This window comes from Conger conger, chromosome 17 (genome assembly GCF_963514075.1).
Source record: "Conger conger chromosome 17, fConCon1.1, whole genome shotgun sequence".
Lineage (NCBI taxonomy): Eukaryota > Metazoa > Chordata > Actinopteri > Anguilliformes > Congridae > Conger > Conger conger.
In genome coordinates, this window is record NC_083776.1 from 16684062 (window position 1) to 16700087 (window position 16026).

The 16026-nt window shown below is 43.0% G+C and overlaps 1 protein-coding gene across 5 annotated transcripts in view; it reads right to left on the reverse strand.

The window, feature by feature from the left end:
• gulp1b (GULP PTB domain containing engulfment adaptor 1b) overlaps positions 1–16026 on the reverse strand; it is a 106993-nt gene that overhangs the window by 23399 nt on the left and 67568 nt on the right. For 3 of the 5 annotated variants that reach the window (XM_061226239.1, XM_061226240.1, XM_061226235.1), the window contains exon 2: positions 3754–3827. In XM_061226239.1, coding sequence (XP_061082223.1) covers positions 3754–3781 — 28 coding nt within the window. In that variant the 5' untranslated portion in view covers positions 3782–3827. Of the gene's footprint in view, positions 1–3753; positions 3832–13170; positions 13300–13793; positions 13901–14065; positions 14248–16026 lie in introns of those variants that run through there. The other 2 variants (XM_061226238.1, XM_061226236.1) reach the window with 2 other exon arrangements.

Genomic DNA, 16026 nt, shown 5'->3' on the forward strand with positions numbered 1-16026 from the left:
CGATGAGCATAAACATTATGGACAACTGAAATTCACCGCAGCGATATACCTGAATTATTATCAGCCAAAAATGTTTTTCCCCTTTCTTTATATGCAAACAAGTGCGTACACACACACACACACACACACACACACACACTATTGTATGGGCACATAATATACCAATATCTATTTTATATCTCATGTATCACATTTATGCCTCGGAGTCCAAAGGCATACGTACATTCTGCTGAATATATTGCGATATAAATATCATCGATCAGATATAAAATATATATTAATGGAGGACTGTCGCAATATAACATTTGAAAGGATGCACGCAAATGTACTCTACATATGCGTAACAGGACATGTAATTCCATTAATTTTATAGGTGATGTTTACACTGTGTCTTGCTGCAGTCCAATCGGGTTTTACATTCCACTGAAGAAAGCTTCAAGTCTGAAAGGGTTAGTATTGCCAATTTGCCATTTGTCAAAGTGAATGAACCGATCAAACGTGACACCCTCAACCCTTCACAGTCTAACCTCACACTAGCCTCTCCGTAACGCTCCAAGCCTCTGTAACTCTGAAGAATGAAGGTAGGTCGGCCTTCCATCGCAGTCCTTACCGGTGGGAATGGTGGTCCAGATGAGAAGGGGCAGCTCATTTAACCTGTACATGCTCCGCCACTGGGAGAAAGAATAACTCATCTGCACTTTAATATTCAGTGGCAGCCCCCGCGGAGGCTGCGGGATGCGATAAACCCTTCCAGCGCTTGCAGGGATAACTACGGCACGGCCTGGAGGCAAGCCTGTTCCTGCCATTAATAAAACATCAGTCTGGATTCCCTAATCTTATTAACAGCCTTTGAAACAGGATTTACAATTAAAGTTGTCCTATATACAGTTCCCGCTTTGAAAGACTCCGCTAAGAGTCTAAGTAAGAAACGGAATCCCGCTCTGGGGCTTAATGAAGGAGATTTTGGGGGCGCTAAGAGGTTTGAAATGTAAACTGACCACATTGTTGGAATGTAAATAAACCCCGTCTTCCTGTTTGTGAACAACACCGCGTGGTTTGTGTCAGACTCCAGGACATTGGAGGGGTAAATATCCTCGGTGAGACGCTGCAGTGCGCTACACGGAAAAGCGTACTGATGACTGAACAGCGTTGGGCTGAGTTGTGTCTGCGATCACAGACAGATAGCGGCACTCGCGTTGATTAAATCATCAGCCGGTTGACCCAAGGTCAGAGGATAAGAAGCACTCCTGCTTCTCTCCAACAAAACCCCACCGCAAACAGAAAACAATAATCACAGCAATCAAAGTTGAAATGTATTATTTCTCTTGATACGGTGCATTCTGATAAATTGCAATGAGTTGCAATAAGACAACAAAGCACTGAGACGGTCTTGAGAACAATAGTTGATCAAGACGCAACTTAATATTTCAGCCTATTTTCAGAACAAATATTTATGAATTTACAAGCAGCAGAAAATCTTTTACTCCATTATGCATTTGGATGATAATAGGTTTGACGTTTTTGTTTTTAAAGTGGAGCAAGACATAATTTTCAGGAGTCAATGATTGCTACCCCAAATTGCATGTTCAGTAAGAAAACACTGGAAGAAAATGCAACAGCCAAGAAAACATTAAAAGAGTTTAATGTGGCCTGGCTGAGTCTTGGATCAGACACAGACATGTATGACTGGTCTTAGAGGGATTTAAAAGGTTCAACCTGCCAAAACAGTGTTCCCAGGAAGGGCTAATTAAAATATCCTTGGGTGAAAAATATTTAATAAATTATATCAATTATGGATTTAAAAGTATGAATAAAAGAAAGGTCTCTATAAAAGCACTTCTGAGCACTCACCTCAGATGAGATGGGGGAAGAGGAGCATGATAATAGCCATGTGACAAGCCCAATCACCTGCCCTCCTTGTGTGACAAGCCCCTTAACCAATCACCTGCACTCCTTGTGTGACAAGTCCCTTAACCAACCACCTGCCCTCTTTGTGTGACAAAGCCCTTAATCAATCACAAATAAATAATTGCACAAATCCCTTTGATTTATGAAAAGGAAACATATCAGCTGGCACAGGAGTATGTAAACTTCCACAGTGATTCCACTGTGAATCATTTAAAATGAGGACCACTTGTGAGAGCCCAGAAGGATGAGCCCACTCACTCACAGGATAGCTCGGTATGTCTAGGGTGTTTGATTTCTGACTGACTTCAGAGGGGCGGGTGACTGGGAGCCCCTAAATTCCAGCACCTCTTCTAGGAGCAACATACATAGACAGAGGGAGGATTGAATTGAATAGAGAGAGCAAGAGAGAGAGGGGGAGGGAGAAAGTGAGAAAGAGAGCAAGAGATAAATGTTATCAATTTTTCAACATTCAATATTGGATCCATTGTGCGCAGAGATGATTAAGTATGGCACAGAAAGGCCCGTTCCCACAGAGCCAGAATGGCGATGAGCGGTGTCTGATAAACACCAGCGGCACACAGCCACAATTAATAAGACTCTGATCACCCTCATCATTACAGTGGCACTGTGGCATTACTGTACCGCACTGTTATCTGCCATGCTTAGTATGAAATATTAAACCCACATAACAATGTTCCATCACAATGAATATAAAGTGCACAAATGCAAACTAACAAACAAATGGCGTTTGGGGTTGCGTTTGGGGCTACTCACATCTTCTCGGAAAACACCATAGATTATTTATTTCATGCATGAGTATAATTGGTGCTTTGTTGCAAAGCGCTCTGTGTTTTCCAGGGGTAAGTGGTCAGAGCTTCCAGGGAGAATAGGGAAGCTCTGTCTCCCTATGAGGGGCTTCTGTAGGCCTCAGAGAGATGACTTCATCCCATGTGCAGGGCCGGTACACATAGAACAGTGCAGTGTGTACACAGTGTGGGCACAGGCCGAATAAATGAACACATTAATAGAAAGCGCACACAGAATAGTGTGAATCTGCAATTGAAATGAAGTCGCTGTTATTACCCTCTGAATTGGACCTGACTGATTCCAATTATTCTGGTTTGTGATGAAGCCGGTCCTCAATTTAACCCCGGCATGCTGAAGAAAAAACTTACATGCAACTGAAGATAAGAAAATTGGAAATCACCACGTATTACAAATGTATTAAAGTTTTTGATTTCAGGGATGTATTTGAAAATACATTTATATCATTTACACATATAGAGCAATAAACACATCAGTATTTTTGTAAATACTGCATGTTTCTGGCACTGTAGTGTAGTATATTTACTCTTTTGGCACTGTACTGCGATATATAACATGTTCCTGACATTGTATTGCAATATATCGCATGCTTCCGACACTGTAGTGCAATATATAAAATCTTTTTGGCACTGCGTTGCAATACATTGCATGTATCACTGTATTGCAATATGAAATGGTAAAAACCCTGAAGGCCCTGTTCACACCGAGGGCCGGAGCCTGTCCCAGGTAATGTCTGTCCTCAGTGAGCGTCTGCCAGGGACATGGGCCACCAGAGCAGAGCAGCCAGGTCCTAAAATGGCCGCCAGAGAATCAGCGGGCTCAGCCCATTAAGGAACCCACCAGTCCAGTCTGGAGGGGGCGAGGAGGGACAGATGGCTGCTGGTATGTCTGATTTGTCATAAAGAGGAGGTCTCGGGTGACCCGATGAGTCCAGAGCCCTGTTCCCCTCATTCCTCCGGAAGCTTCTGCAGAGGCAAAGACAGGGACACCCGAAACAGAGAAGCATTCTGGGTAATTTACCTTTCTTCCTGTTAAACGCCCGGTTCATGGTGGAAAAGGGTCTGGGCTCAGCCTTCTGGGAATCTGCTGCAGTTCTGCCTGAGGAGGGTAAAAAAAAAAAAAACACAGAATGAGCGAAAACACCTATTTTCACACAAACAAACACACACATTTTTACTCTACACTCGAGCGACAACACAAAGCCAGCACCAGAAGGTCAGTCCACTGACTCAGTGTCACTGACTCAAGGACATTGTACTCATTACACTTCTTCTGGTAAGCAAAATGACATTGGTAACCAGTTTGAAATGAAAAATGGAAAATAACCACACCCCCTGTAAACATACTCGGTGTTGAGATTAACAGTCAGCGAGGGGGGAACAACACAGTGCCCCAGTTAGTGAGTGAGTCACAGTTAGTTCGTTTTGTCAACTTTTTAAAACCAGTCATTTAAAGGTATAAGTTTATTGCAGACAAAGTTGTAGTATTATGTTACTATTATCATGCTCTGTTTTGCTGGTATGGTTATTATGTTTTCAGCACTCTCAATCTCCAGATCAATTCTCTGGGTAATTTAGCCCCGTGAAAGATAAGCTTTTTAGATGCGGCTTGTAACAGGCATATCAATCTGCAGTATTGCTTTACTCAAACTCCGCTCAAAGACCTTGGGTATCAATAACTCTTTCACATATATTATACATCGATTCAGAGCTTTTTTTCTTTGACATTTTTCTCTTTTTTAATTCTCTCTCAGCGATGTGCAGCCACAGTTTTTCTTCTTCAGCTCATTATACCTGCGAGACATTAATGATACATAAAAATATACGACAGCCGTAATACAATTGCAGGCATTAATATTTCACACTGATGACATAATATTGCACCTGAATGAAATGGCTATGCCAGTAGGAGGTAGAAAGTGAGGTCATGGTATACAAAGTGGCGGTGCCTTAATATGTCGCTGGATTGTGCTGTGTGGAGGATGCATAGGATTCGGGCGCAGACGGAGTCTAATTAAAACGCTTTATCATTCCCGCCGAGGCGGAGGACCAAAGGGCTGCCCCACGCGGTGCCCGTGGAACGAAAAACCACTCCGTCATTTCACTATGTCACCCCCAGGAGAGAAGAGACAAAAACGTCCTCTCGGGCGAATACCCCAGGGGAATGGCAAAAAGAAAAGAACAAGAAAGCTCACTTTCATCACCCCGCAAGGTGTGTTCAAAACACAAACCCCTTTAACAAGTCATTAACGGTATCTTCTGTAGCGAACGATTCGATGTTCGGTGAAATCAATCAAGCCCAGCCCCGGCTGTGAAGAATAGCGCTTCGAGCAGATAGCGCTCGGCCCGGCGTGATTGGTGAAGAGCTCCGGGAGCGTGCGTTCGGCAGGTTCAGGGTGTCAGACGGGTGATAGACAGCCCGTAAGGAACCTGCACTGAGCGGAGCTCGACCAAAGACACCTGGTCACAGGAGTCTCATTAAGAGACGTTGGGAAAGTAGAGAAATCACATCAGGGCTGCACAATATGAGGAATATGCGATATGCGATAATGTTGTTGAATACTGCCTTGACAATATGACTGGCGATAAACAAGCAAATATTGAAGTGTACACAGTTGTAATGTCTTTTTGCTTCAGGTACACTGCTAACATATACCCCAGACAATGAATAGCCTATGCCAACTGAATAATATATATTTTTAATACATTCTTCCCAACATGCTTTTATTAAACAAATTGCTCATGAACACCCAATCACTTTAACAGAACATCAATTTAAATAAATACTATTCATCGTGGTTCAAGCAGTCTTTTGCGATCCGTTTCTCCCATCTCCCACGTTCCCGTCTCGATGACAATACATAAACAATATATCGTGCAGTTCCAGCCCGTGCTGGAACATGGAGGACCGAATAAAACCCGGCTGGCATGCGGCCTATCCTTGACAACAGCCGTCTGCCCTCCAGCATCTTGTGAACAGGCACTACAGAGGGCCTCTTGTAGCAGCCCACCTGCGGACCAGCAGTAAGGTGAGGCAGAGCAACAGGTGAGGAACCTGCCGGTGGCAAGTCACTGTAGGGGCCAGCTACAGAACTCCCATGAGCCCCCAGCTGCTGCTGAAACCGCCCGATAAGCTCTGCGAGCTCTGAAGTTCGTAAATAATGAATTTAATGTGGAGGAAAGGCAGACAGAGAGAGAGAGCGTGACACTGCTAAAGAGCTGTCTCTCTTTAAACAGACCCCCTCACACACACCCCCCCCCCCCCCCCCCGCCTCACCCCCACCCCTATTCTGCCCGGTGGCTTTATCTTTTTTCCATAGACAAACGGACAGTTTGCCCAAACGCACCCTGGAGAAAGATTAAACTCCAAAACAGACGTTTATTGCCGGCTTTTAAAGAAGGGCTAAGTTTTTTTGCAAATTTGTCTCTCTTAATGCGCGCTCCACTTAAGAAAATTGGCTGTTTTTTTTGACAGGCAGTGGTCCCTCAGCAGCCTGATATTCAGAGAGACGGAGCACTAAAAAGCGAGATGGACTCCTCTTCCCCTGTCCCTGTTGAAACATCTATTCACCGGAGGTCTGCATATGGTTTATAGGCCTTTATTTCTTTATCAATTTTATTTAAGCAGCACCTGATTTACGGCAGTATCGATTGGTACTGAGAGTACGGCTGAATCTGATCAGCTTGGCACTAAATATCTCCAGGGTTATGGTTCCTGCGGCTCATGGACAGTCTTGTTATTAGCACATGGTTTTCTTTGCCAGAACAGCCACAACAGAACAATGAGCAAATTTGAAGTCATTTCTTTACCAAACTAAACTCAACACCACCCCGAGTCAATGTATTATTTTCATTATTATTATTATAATGATAATAATAAAAAATATTTGCGCCTGTACATTTTACAGGGCTGGTAGCATTACCAGACTTAATGAATGAATGGCGGGTTGGAAAATGGAAAGTCGTTTGTCTGGCTTTTTCCAATGAGGCCATTAGAGAAATCGTACAATAGGAAAGTGAGAGTTTACGGGTAAAGTAATTTCAGCCGTACTGAGTGGCATTGATCATGCGGCTAAAAGGCTGCTGGACTGATTGAGTCTCCACAATCTTTTTCAGGGTGAAGTAAAACTCACCTCAACAGTTATAATGGTGTGAAAGCAGGCAGGGTGTTTTTCAAAAAACCCGCCACTGTAGGTTTTGCAATTACTATGAGAAAACTTAGCTGATCAAATGCTGCCCTGCGCAATAACTGTCGCGGTATGCCTTCATTTCTGAGCGCATGCATGTCTGAGCAGAACAGCCTATTTGGTTCCTTATTCCTAACATTACTGGCTTCATTTCATCAGCTCCTCAGAACCTTAAAGTGTCCCGGTGTGCTTTTGTTTAGATGTAACTGTCATTCAAATGGCCGTATCCTCCATTACTGCAGTACGAACAAAGCATCTCAGAGCCCATAAACACTCCTTTATACCGCAAACGAAAAGACCGTCCTTTTCATCTGTCTACAAGGTGAAACGAACCGAATAAACAGATCACCAAGTTTTTCTATCACCGGCGATTTGTGTCAGCTTATCTCTCGTTATTTTTCAGCTTGCAAATGGCAGACCGCTACGCATTTCCCTCTACTCTCCGAAATTCCTCTGTAAACACAGAATCAACAGCTAAAATAACTAAATTATTTTGACGTTAGACACCCGTACATGAACCTCTGGCCTTGGGAAGAGTGAGAACCGAAGAAGACATAGAAACCCTGTGATTTGTGGCGTGTTTTTCCACACGGGTGTGGTTGAAATGAGTGGGAGAGGCCGTAGACTGCAGCAGGAAGTACAGAGCTTATTTAAACCATACGCAGGTTACATTTTCCACTCACGCTCTCCAAGTCTCTCAAATCTAACTGCTCAGCATATTGCCTGTTTTTCTCTCAGCAGGGGTTCATTTTAAGTCTATTTTCAAGAACAAGGTGTGGTGTGTGTGTGTGCATGTGTGTGTATGTATATATGTGTATGTGTGTCAGTCTCTCTCACTGTCACACAACCACAAACACAGTAAGTACTGTGTATTGTAAAGTACTGCGTAAGTAAGTAAATACAGTACGTATTTGAACAGTTGTTTTGGCCCTGTACTCCAGCATACTGGATTTGAAATGGTGAAGATGAGGTTACAGTGGAGACTGCCCGCTTTATTTTGAGGGCTTTTACAGCCGTATTGGATGAACCTTGTTGCAATTTCAGCCTTTTTATATATAGTCCACCTATTTTGGGGGACAGTATAAATTGTACAACTGACTGCTCAGCAGTTTCTTGGCCAGCTGTGTGCTGTTGCATCAGTAAGCTAAGCAGATGTACAAGAAAGCCAAGAAAGGTCTACAGGTGATCCAGGTATGGAGCATTGGGTGTTCACTGCTGTTACATCATGCGAGTAAACCAGGACACCATGGGGTGAGGAAATCATAAGAGATATAGCCAAAACATTGCTTCAAAGTCAACTGTTTGGGACATTGTTAAGAAGCAAGAACGCACTCAGCAATAACAAACAACCTGGTAGACCAAGGGCACGTATCTACTGTCAAACAGATCAGGCTCACTCTCCATGATGTGGGCATCGATGCGCCAAAGGATAAATGAAAGAGAAGACTCCACCAGCCTAACCAAAGCAGATTCACCACAAGATGCACATCACTACAGATCTGCAAGAACAGCCAGGATAAAAATATAATACAGAAATATATATTTTTAAAAACAGTAGCATTCTGGAACAAAGCCTTACTGTGTGCACAGTTGATGATTCAAAGCACCCGCACTCCTGTGAAACATGGAGGGGGTAGTGTTATGGCTTGGGCATGTATGGCTGCCACTCAAGCAGGCTCACTTGTCTATTGATGATTTAACTGATGACGGCAACAGCATGATACAGATACACAGCAGAAGTGAATAGAAACATCTTCTCTAGCTCGATCTAACCAAATGCGTCCAAAGTCATTGGATGGCATTTCACCTTGCAGCAGGACAACGACCCAAAGCACACAGCTAAAGTAACCAGGGAGTTTTTCAGAGCCAAAGAGGGGAATGCTCTTGACTGCCCAAGTCAGTCACCTGACCTGAATCCAATTCAACATGCATTGTAAAAATCCCCTAGAACAAAATCCCTGAGAAACAAAGACGAGCTGAAGATGGCTGCAGTACAGGCCTGGCAGAGCATCACCAGGCAAAATACCCAGAGTCTATGGGCCACAGACTTCAGGCAGCCGACGTGTGCAAAGGATTTGCAACCAAGTAAATATTACATTCATTTGTCCAATAACTTTTGGTCTCACAAAACAAAGTATGTGTGGGGGGATCCAAAACAACAAAAATCATATCACTGTCCAAATACTTACAGTATACACTATCTATACTTACTATATAACTTTATAAAAACAAAAACTATTGTATTTAGGCTACTGGAGCCTGGATGTAAAATATGCAGAGGGAAAAAAAACAGTGAAAATGTGCAAGAGAGTTCTCGGAGTCCTTTAGTTCCGCAACACAAACAGTGCGGCTGTTTAAAAAAGGACTATAAAAATGAGAGCGTTTTATTTATAGAAGATTGCGCTGTCGCCAAGAGTAATGCAAAGTTAAATGAGCGGGGACAGGAGACGCAGTTATGTCTGCGCCATTCACAGATTCTCACCTTCCTCCTGCCTAATCTCTCAGATAGTGGACCAAATGCTACTGTCACAACAGCAGCACAGACAAAGCTCAGCCATCCATTCCTGTGACAACTTCACAAAAAGATGACATTTAAAGAGCTCTAATATATGTACGCTGGCCAGGTTCTGTCTAAGCGATTCATTACTGTCCTTGATATGTGTAGCTTATCTGAGCTCTCTGACTTAAAAGCAGCGGAAATGGTCCAGGTTCCATATATATGGTATAAGAAACTGGCATCATGGATCTGTATAATAGTTTCTCACGGATATGTTGACAGTTTATTTATGGAACGACTTACTCTCAATGCATTTCATCCACACCGTATCCGTCAGCAGAAACTCACAGATATCAGCACCCTCCTTCACTATTACTCTCCTTTCCTTTCGGTTGAAGGCAAGGCAACACAGACTTGGCAGGGAAAGGTGGGTCTGTATTGGCTTTATTTACTGTTGGTGATATTATTGTGTCCCTAACCATAGAACACAGGCACAAATACAAACAGAAAAAAACCTAAATTTGAAATGAAAATATGAACTAATAATAATAATAATAATAATAATAATAACAATAATACTGTGTGTTTACTGCACTTGACTGGTGAATCAATTGGGTTACTTGCAAAAGTTGGACTAAACTGTGAAGAGCGTCTTTCAGACAACCTGGAAATAGGGTTTTTCCAAACTCCTACTAGGAAAAGTGCAATAGAATCTCGGGAAGCAGTTCTCTGACGTCACACAACAATGGCAGCACCAATGGAGGCACACTTCGTAAATAGTCAACCATCAACTAAAAGGCAACACAAAGTATTTGTTCCTGCATGACATTAAAATAATAAAACATACGGTGATATAGTAAAGCCTGTTGTGCATGTGAATTGATGTGAAACAATGTTGCCAATAGTTAGCTGGTAAGGGCAAACGATCTCTGAAAGTTATCTTCTCAGGACTGAAGTTATTTGATAAAATGCAAAAAAGACCAAAAAACATATACCATTCACTGACTTTTGGATGAGATAAAAAAAGACTGGATGGTCATTCATGGACATAAATGTGTGCTAGCGGAAGCTCTGTGGTTATACCATACCATACACACACTGTCTGTAACTATGAGTGTTTTATATTCTCATCTGCAACTCTCACAGCAGAACAGATAACCCGTGTTTCCCTAACCGTAGCCTTCAGTCAAAGGTTCCTGGAAAGCTTTCCCAGTGAGGTAAGGTCATCAGCACTCACAGCAGAGTGCAATGAAAGCGTATTTCCTTCGAGATGCCCTATACATGCTCTCTCACACGCGTGCTCTCTCAAACATGCATGCTCTCAAACACGCGCGCTCTCGCTCTCTCTCACACACACACACACACACACACACACACACACACACACACACACACACACACACACAAACAGTCAGGACGCCAGACTAAGCCAAAATCCCAGTTGAGAATGGAAGAGTGAGCTGTCAGGACATAAAGGTGTGTTTGGTGTTTATTGAGTGCTTTACAGCAATGCTTCCTCCCCACTAGGCATTGTCTATTTCCAAAGGGAAATCAGAAGCCTCTGATTTAAGCTGGACGAGGCCTGGTCTCTGCTCTCCACTTTACGACCACACCGAGGGCCAGGGCAGTATGGACACCAATGGCCCCAATAATCCAAGCTTTAAAAGCACACATTTCCCCCAAACGCTAAATCTCCCTGGTTTTTTTTCTTTCCAGTGACAGTTTATTACATTTCATAAATCATGAGTGCGAAGAGCAAAAGCATGTGATATTCACCATTACCTTACAAAATGGCACAATTCAGCCATACAGATAGCCCTCCCCCACCCACACCATGACTCATATTGCCCAATTAATTTGTGTATTTATCTATTGATTTATTTAGTATTTACTTATTGTTGTGGAAATAGCTGGACTAATCTTTTTTGAGGTCTTCGTGATGCCTTTTCACATTTTACTGTTCAGATTTAACTCATAATTTGCTTTAGCATTATTCACAATTTATTTACATGCTTGGAAATATCATATTTGTGAATCTACCAGAAATGCACTGTTGGATCTTTTTGCTTGTTTTGCAAAGTTGCCAACAGAAAACCTTAATAACATTAGCCCAGTTAATGGAATGAGCCAGTAAAGACAAATAAATGTGAATGAACCCAACTGATAAGTGCAATGAAAAGCGCTAATTAAAAGTGCTGTGTGATCACACTCGGATTCTCTGTTTGGTCAGATTGGTCTGACTATATTGGACCCCACCTCATAACCTTTTTGTCTCCTCACCCACAAAACTCATGCCAGTTTAGCAGTGTCACATCAGGATTTGAATAAACTGAATTGTGAATTAGCTCCGAGTGGTCATTCACACAATCTGCCAAGTGGCCAAACAGCCAAACTGGTCCAAGGCCCGTTTTTTACCAGCGCCAGGCAGGCAAACAAGCATTACTGTGGAACCCAGACAACAAACAGATAATTGTATTTGAACAGTCGCAGTAAGTATCCTTCTGCACTGGCTACTGCCCTTTAAAGAGCAACGAGATTGGCTGAGCACCAGAAAACCAGCGGTAGAAATGTATTTATAAAATCGATAATTTCTTACCAATATCAACCAAACAGACGATAATATTTAAACTGAACACAGACACAGTACACAGTTAAACCGACAATCACACTACAGCACGCTCTTCTAGAAAACCTCGCCGTCACTTTGAACGTACAGTGCAGTCCCACGTTCAGAGGAAGCCCACATTAGTGTGAGGCCTGGCTATCCTCTTGAGAAACACACTCTGACACATGCTTCGGCTGGCCAGGTCTGGAGGAGGAACCGACAGCGTCAGAGTTGGGACATACGGACAGACGGACAGACGTACGAATGGACGGACATCATCACAGACAGATAGATGGACAGAAAGACAGCATCAGTTGGGACAGACAGACAGACAGACAGACAGACAGACAGACGGACGGACAGCTTCGCAGTGGGAACAGACGGACGGAAAACAGACGGACTGACAGACAGGGGTTGTATTTCCGCGCTTCCTTTCTCTTCTGCTGACTGGATGGATACGGCCTCCCCATGGACAACCCCCCCCCCCCACCTTCACCACCTCCTCCACTCGCTCAGGTCCGGCTAATGGATCCGGCTCTGTGATTTACAGCCGTCCAGTGGGACCCAGAGTCCAGACAGCCATCGTTACTGACCCTTCAACGCGGTTAAAATCTACCAGGACTGCGCAGCTAGCCGGCGTACTGGTGGAAGGAAACATATGGGCCCCAGGGGATCTCTCAAAGCACTGCTCTCTGCAGCTCGTTCGCTCCGGCAAAAGCATTTAAGGACAAGCCCAAGCCCTGATGCAAACATCAGCATTCAGGTCCGGCTGCAAACCAACCGCTCAGTATCTCTGCCACACCGACCGGAACTGGAAAATTGCAATCAAGTATCAATTTAACACTAGGGAGACTTTTTAAAGTCTCAAAACAAAGAATTATCTTACTAAAATAAATTAGTAAAAGTGTCCTAAAAGTTAAGCATGTGTATGGTGTGAGTTATGTTCATCTTTGGATAGTTTTTATTTTAGTTTTCATTTTTCTTAGTGTTAAACATTTGTGGGTCACTAATCATTGAGCATATACACTTCATACTTTAATAATGCATGCAAGAAAGGCTTGTTTTGTCAAAAGCACTCCTTGTTTTCACTCAGTTAAAGTTTACATTTTGGAATGAGAATTTAGGAGAAGATAACTCAGCATGACCTACTTTGACAGTGTAAACAGTCCTCCTTGAAATCAGAAATCCAGAAATGTATTAGCAGGATCTCTTCCACAAAGAAAGAAAGAAAAAACAACACCTCCAAGTTCCAAAAAACAGAAAACAACAGTCCCTCGGCTAAAACTAAGGAAAAAACGGAAACAACAAAAAATAAAAATAGCTTTCAAAAGTCACTTTATAAAAACTCTTATTTGGCACCACTAATGTCAACCATCTGAGCCTACCACCGTTTGACATTGTGCAAAAACACGTAGCGCAGTCCCAACATAATGGCACAGAAACACAATGACTCTTTGTGTCTCCAGCCGCTTTCAACAACCATGGAATTTTGCTTGCTAAGCTCAACAAGTTAGGAGACATCACAACACAATCTGTTTATTAATTTACCCTGTTGCATTCCACTGTGGGATCAGTAGCTAAGCTCCAGCTTACTTTCCATAAGCATTCTGCTTACTTACTCGCCGTCTTAACAGAGACAGAAAAAATACACCAAAAAAACACAAAACACAGCCAAAACAGTACCTGCTAGCAACAGAGCTGGAACCAGAAGAGAGTTCAGAATGGTCTCAAAGTTAAATGAAAATACAATATACTAGAGAGAAGCAACGAACTTGCCTTGAAAGCCAGTGGAATTCTGAAGAGGAAGTTGTAGCGGTACCTAATAGTTTTCAGCTGTGGTCCAGATGGTGACAGTATTGTGCTAAAAGGCATGGAGGGTCTGCAAACTCAACAAGATTTTTGTTTAGTGACACCCTGCCTAGATTTTAAAGTCAAAACCTCCAACCTCCCCCCTCATTCCTGTCTCAAAAGGAATAGTTTTTATTTCAAACAGCATTTCAGAACAGCATAGCACATTGCACCTATCATTTATAATCCAAGATACCTAATATCATCACATATCTTTCCTTTCAGGGGACCCAATATATAGCCTAGACAGAAATTATGAACTCAAATCAATGAGTTATACGACACTGTAGGTTGAGCATTTGATTAAAAGCAACAAAATAAACAGCTAAAAACCAAGGGGAGTTATCAAAGAGGGATATAAAATACTCTGAAAAACAAGATATGCGCTGCATCTGCTAAACTGCTTGCAAGCAGTGTAAAAAATGTGGATTCTGGCAGCTGAAATGAGCAACGCCTTAGTGAAACCCAACACTTCTGCGTCTTACTCCGTTCTGAAAAGGGCCAGGATGGGTTCCTCCATACACCAGGCTTGTGGGAGGGCCTTGGAGAACAGAAAACATATGTTCTTTATTTATAAACAAAATGAGGCGGAGCAAAGTAACCCCCCCCCCCCCACCCGCATTTCCCCCCCTGCCAGACCCCGTATCATCTGGGACGAGAGGTGTTGCTGTGTTGCCGTTGGCGACGCCTGCGTGTGTCTGTTCGGGGGATCATTTCAGGAGAGAGACAACGCGGGGAGCCCTGCTCTTAAATTTCATCTTCTCTTTACCCTCCTTTCTGCTCTCTCTCAGCGCTGTATGTGAACAGCTGTGGCAATGGGCGCGATGTTGTTTTAAGGCTAGCCAAGACATTCCACATTTCTCAAAGAACTGGTACGTCTGCAGAAAAAAGTCCTTCTGTAAGGGATCTGGGTAAATGCAAAACACATTAGAAGAGGAAAAAAAAGGAGGAAAAAAACGTATTTTCCTGGAATCACAAGGCTTATTTGCTTTCAGGAAACCAGTTCATGTTTAGTCAGACATTCAATGATTCATCGAGAATGCAGCCGCGGAATAAAAAGGGGGGGGGGGGGGGGGGCGGGGGTTGGTGATGGTCCGAAAAACCCTGCTCAGAATTGGTGTAGGGAAGTACAGTACTTTACATCAAGTGCGCTCTGCCGTTGTGACATTGTGCAATCCAAAGGCTATTTCCTGATAAGCGTTTGAATAAATGAGATCGGACTCAATTACATTCCCTCCCATGTGCAGATTGATGGCCTTGTCACACCTCTAATACAATTTTCACATTTTGGAAAATTGAATTTCTTTTAATTTATGAAATCGTGGCTTGATGTTACTGCATATCTCTGTAGCAACAGATTATTTAATGTTCACACCTCGGTAATACATTCCTGGAATTTTCTTTTTCATGTGTAGTCACGACTCGGACCTAGGAAGTCTGAAAGAGTCAGAGGCTAGGGAACTACAGGTCATCCTGGATCAGCTCGGACGGTCCAATGAAGGGAAATCTCACATCTGCATTTCCATATAAACATTTAGCGGATACTCATATCTAGAGCGACCAGCTAAAGTGTAAATATCGAGGTTACTGCCTGAAGCATACTCTAAGTATGTGAACACGGATGCGTGAGTTGTTTTCATGCGTTGTTGCATTGTAAAATGTGCAACACAAGAGAAAGCTGCAGTGCCAAGCATCGCAGCTAGGGGCGCTATAGCGGGTATCAACAGAAGGTTTTTTGATTTGTGCATTCTATCTTTCACCTGCCCTAGATCGCCCCTTGAGGACTGGGGTTTATTATTTCCACAGGAGCATAACTATAGAGTATGTACAACTGGGCGTGTTGGCTTGGTGTTGTCATTCGTGTTCAGATACTTATGTAGGGTGTGTTTCGTTAGTGTCACAGCCAGTACACAAAGCATTGTCATGATGATTAGTGTCAGTCTTAAGTTCTGGAAGAAAAGCGAGATTGTTTTGTTTTAAGTAGACATACAAAAGGTGGATGAGAGGCTGCGGAGTTAAAAGTTGCAAGACTGCGACAGTAAACCCCTAATGAAGGCTCAGAATCAGAAGCATTCAGAACTGACCTTCAAATGTCTCACATAACCAGGCACCTTCAGTCTTAAACAAAAGAAAACATCCAGTAATTGGTATGGCGTG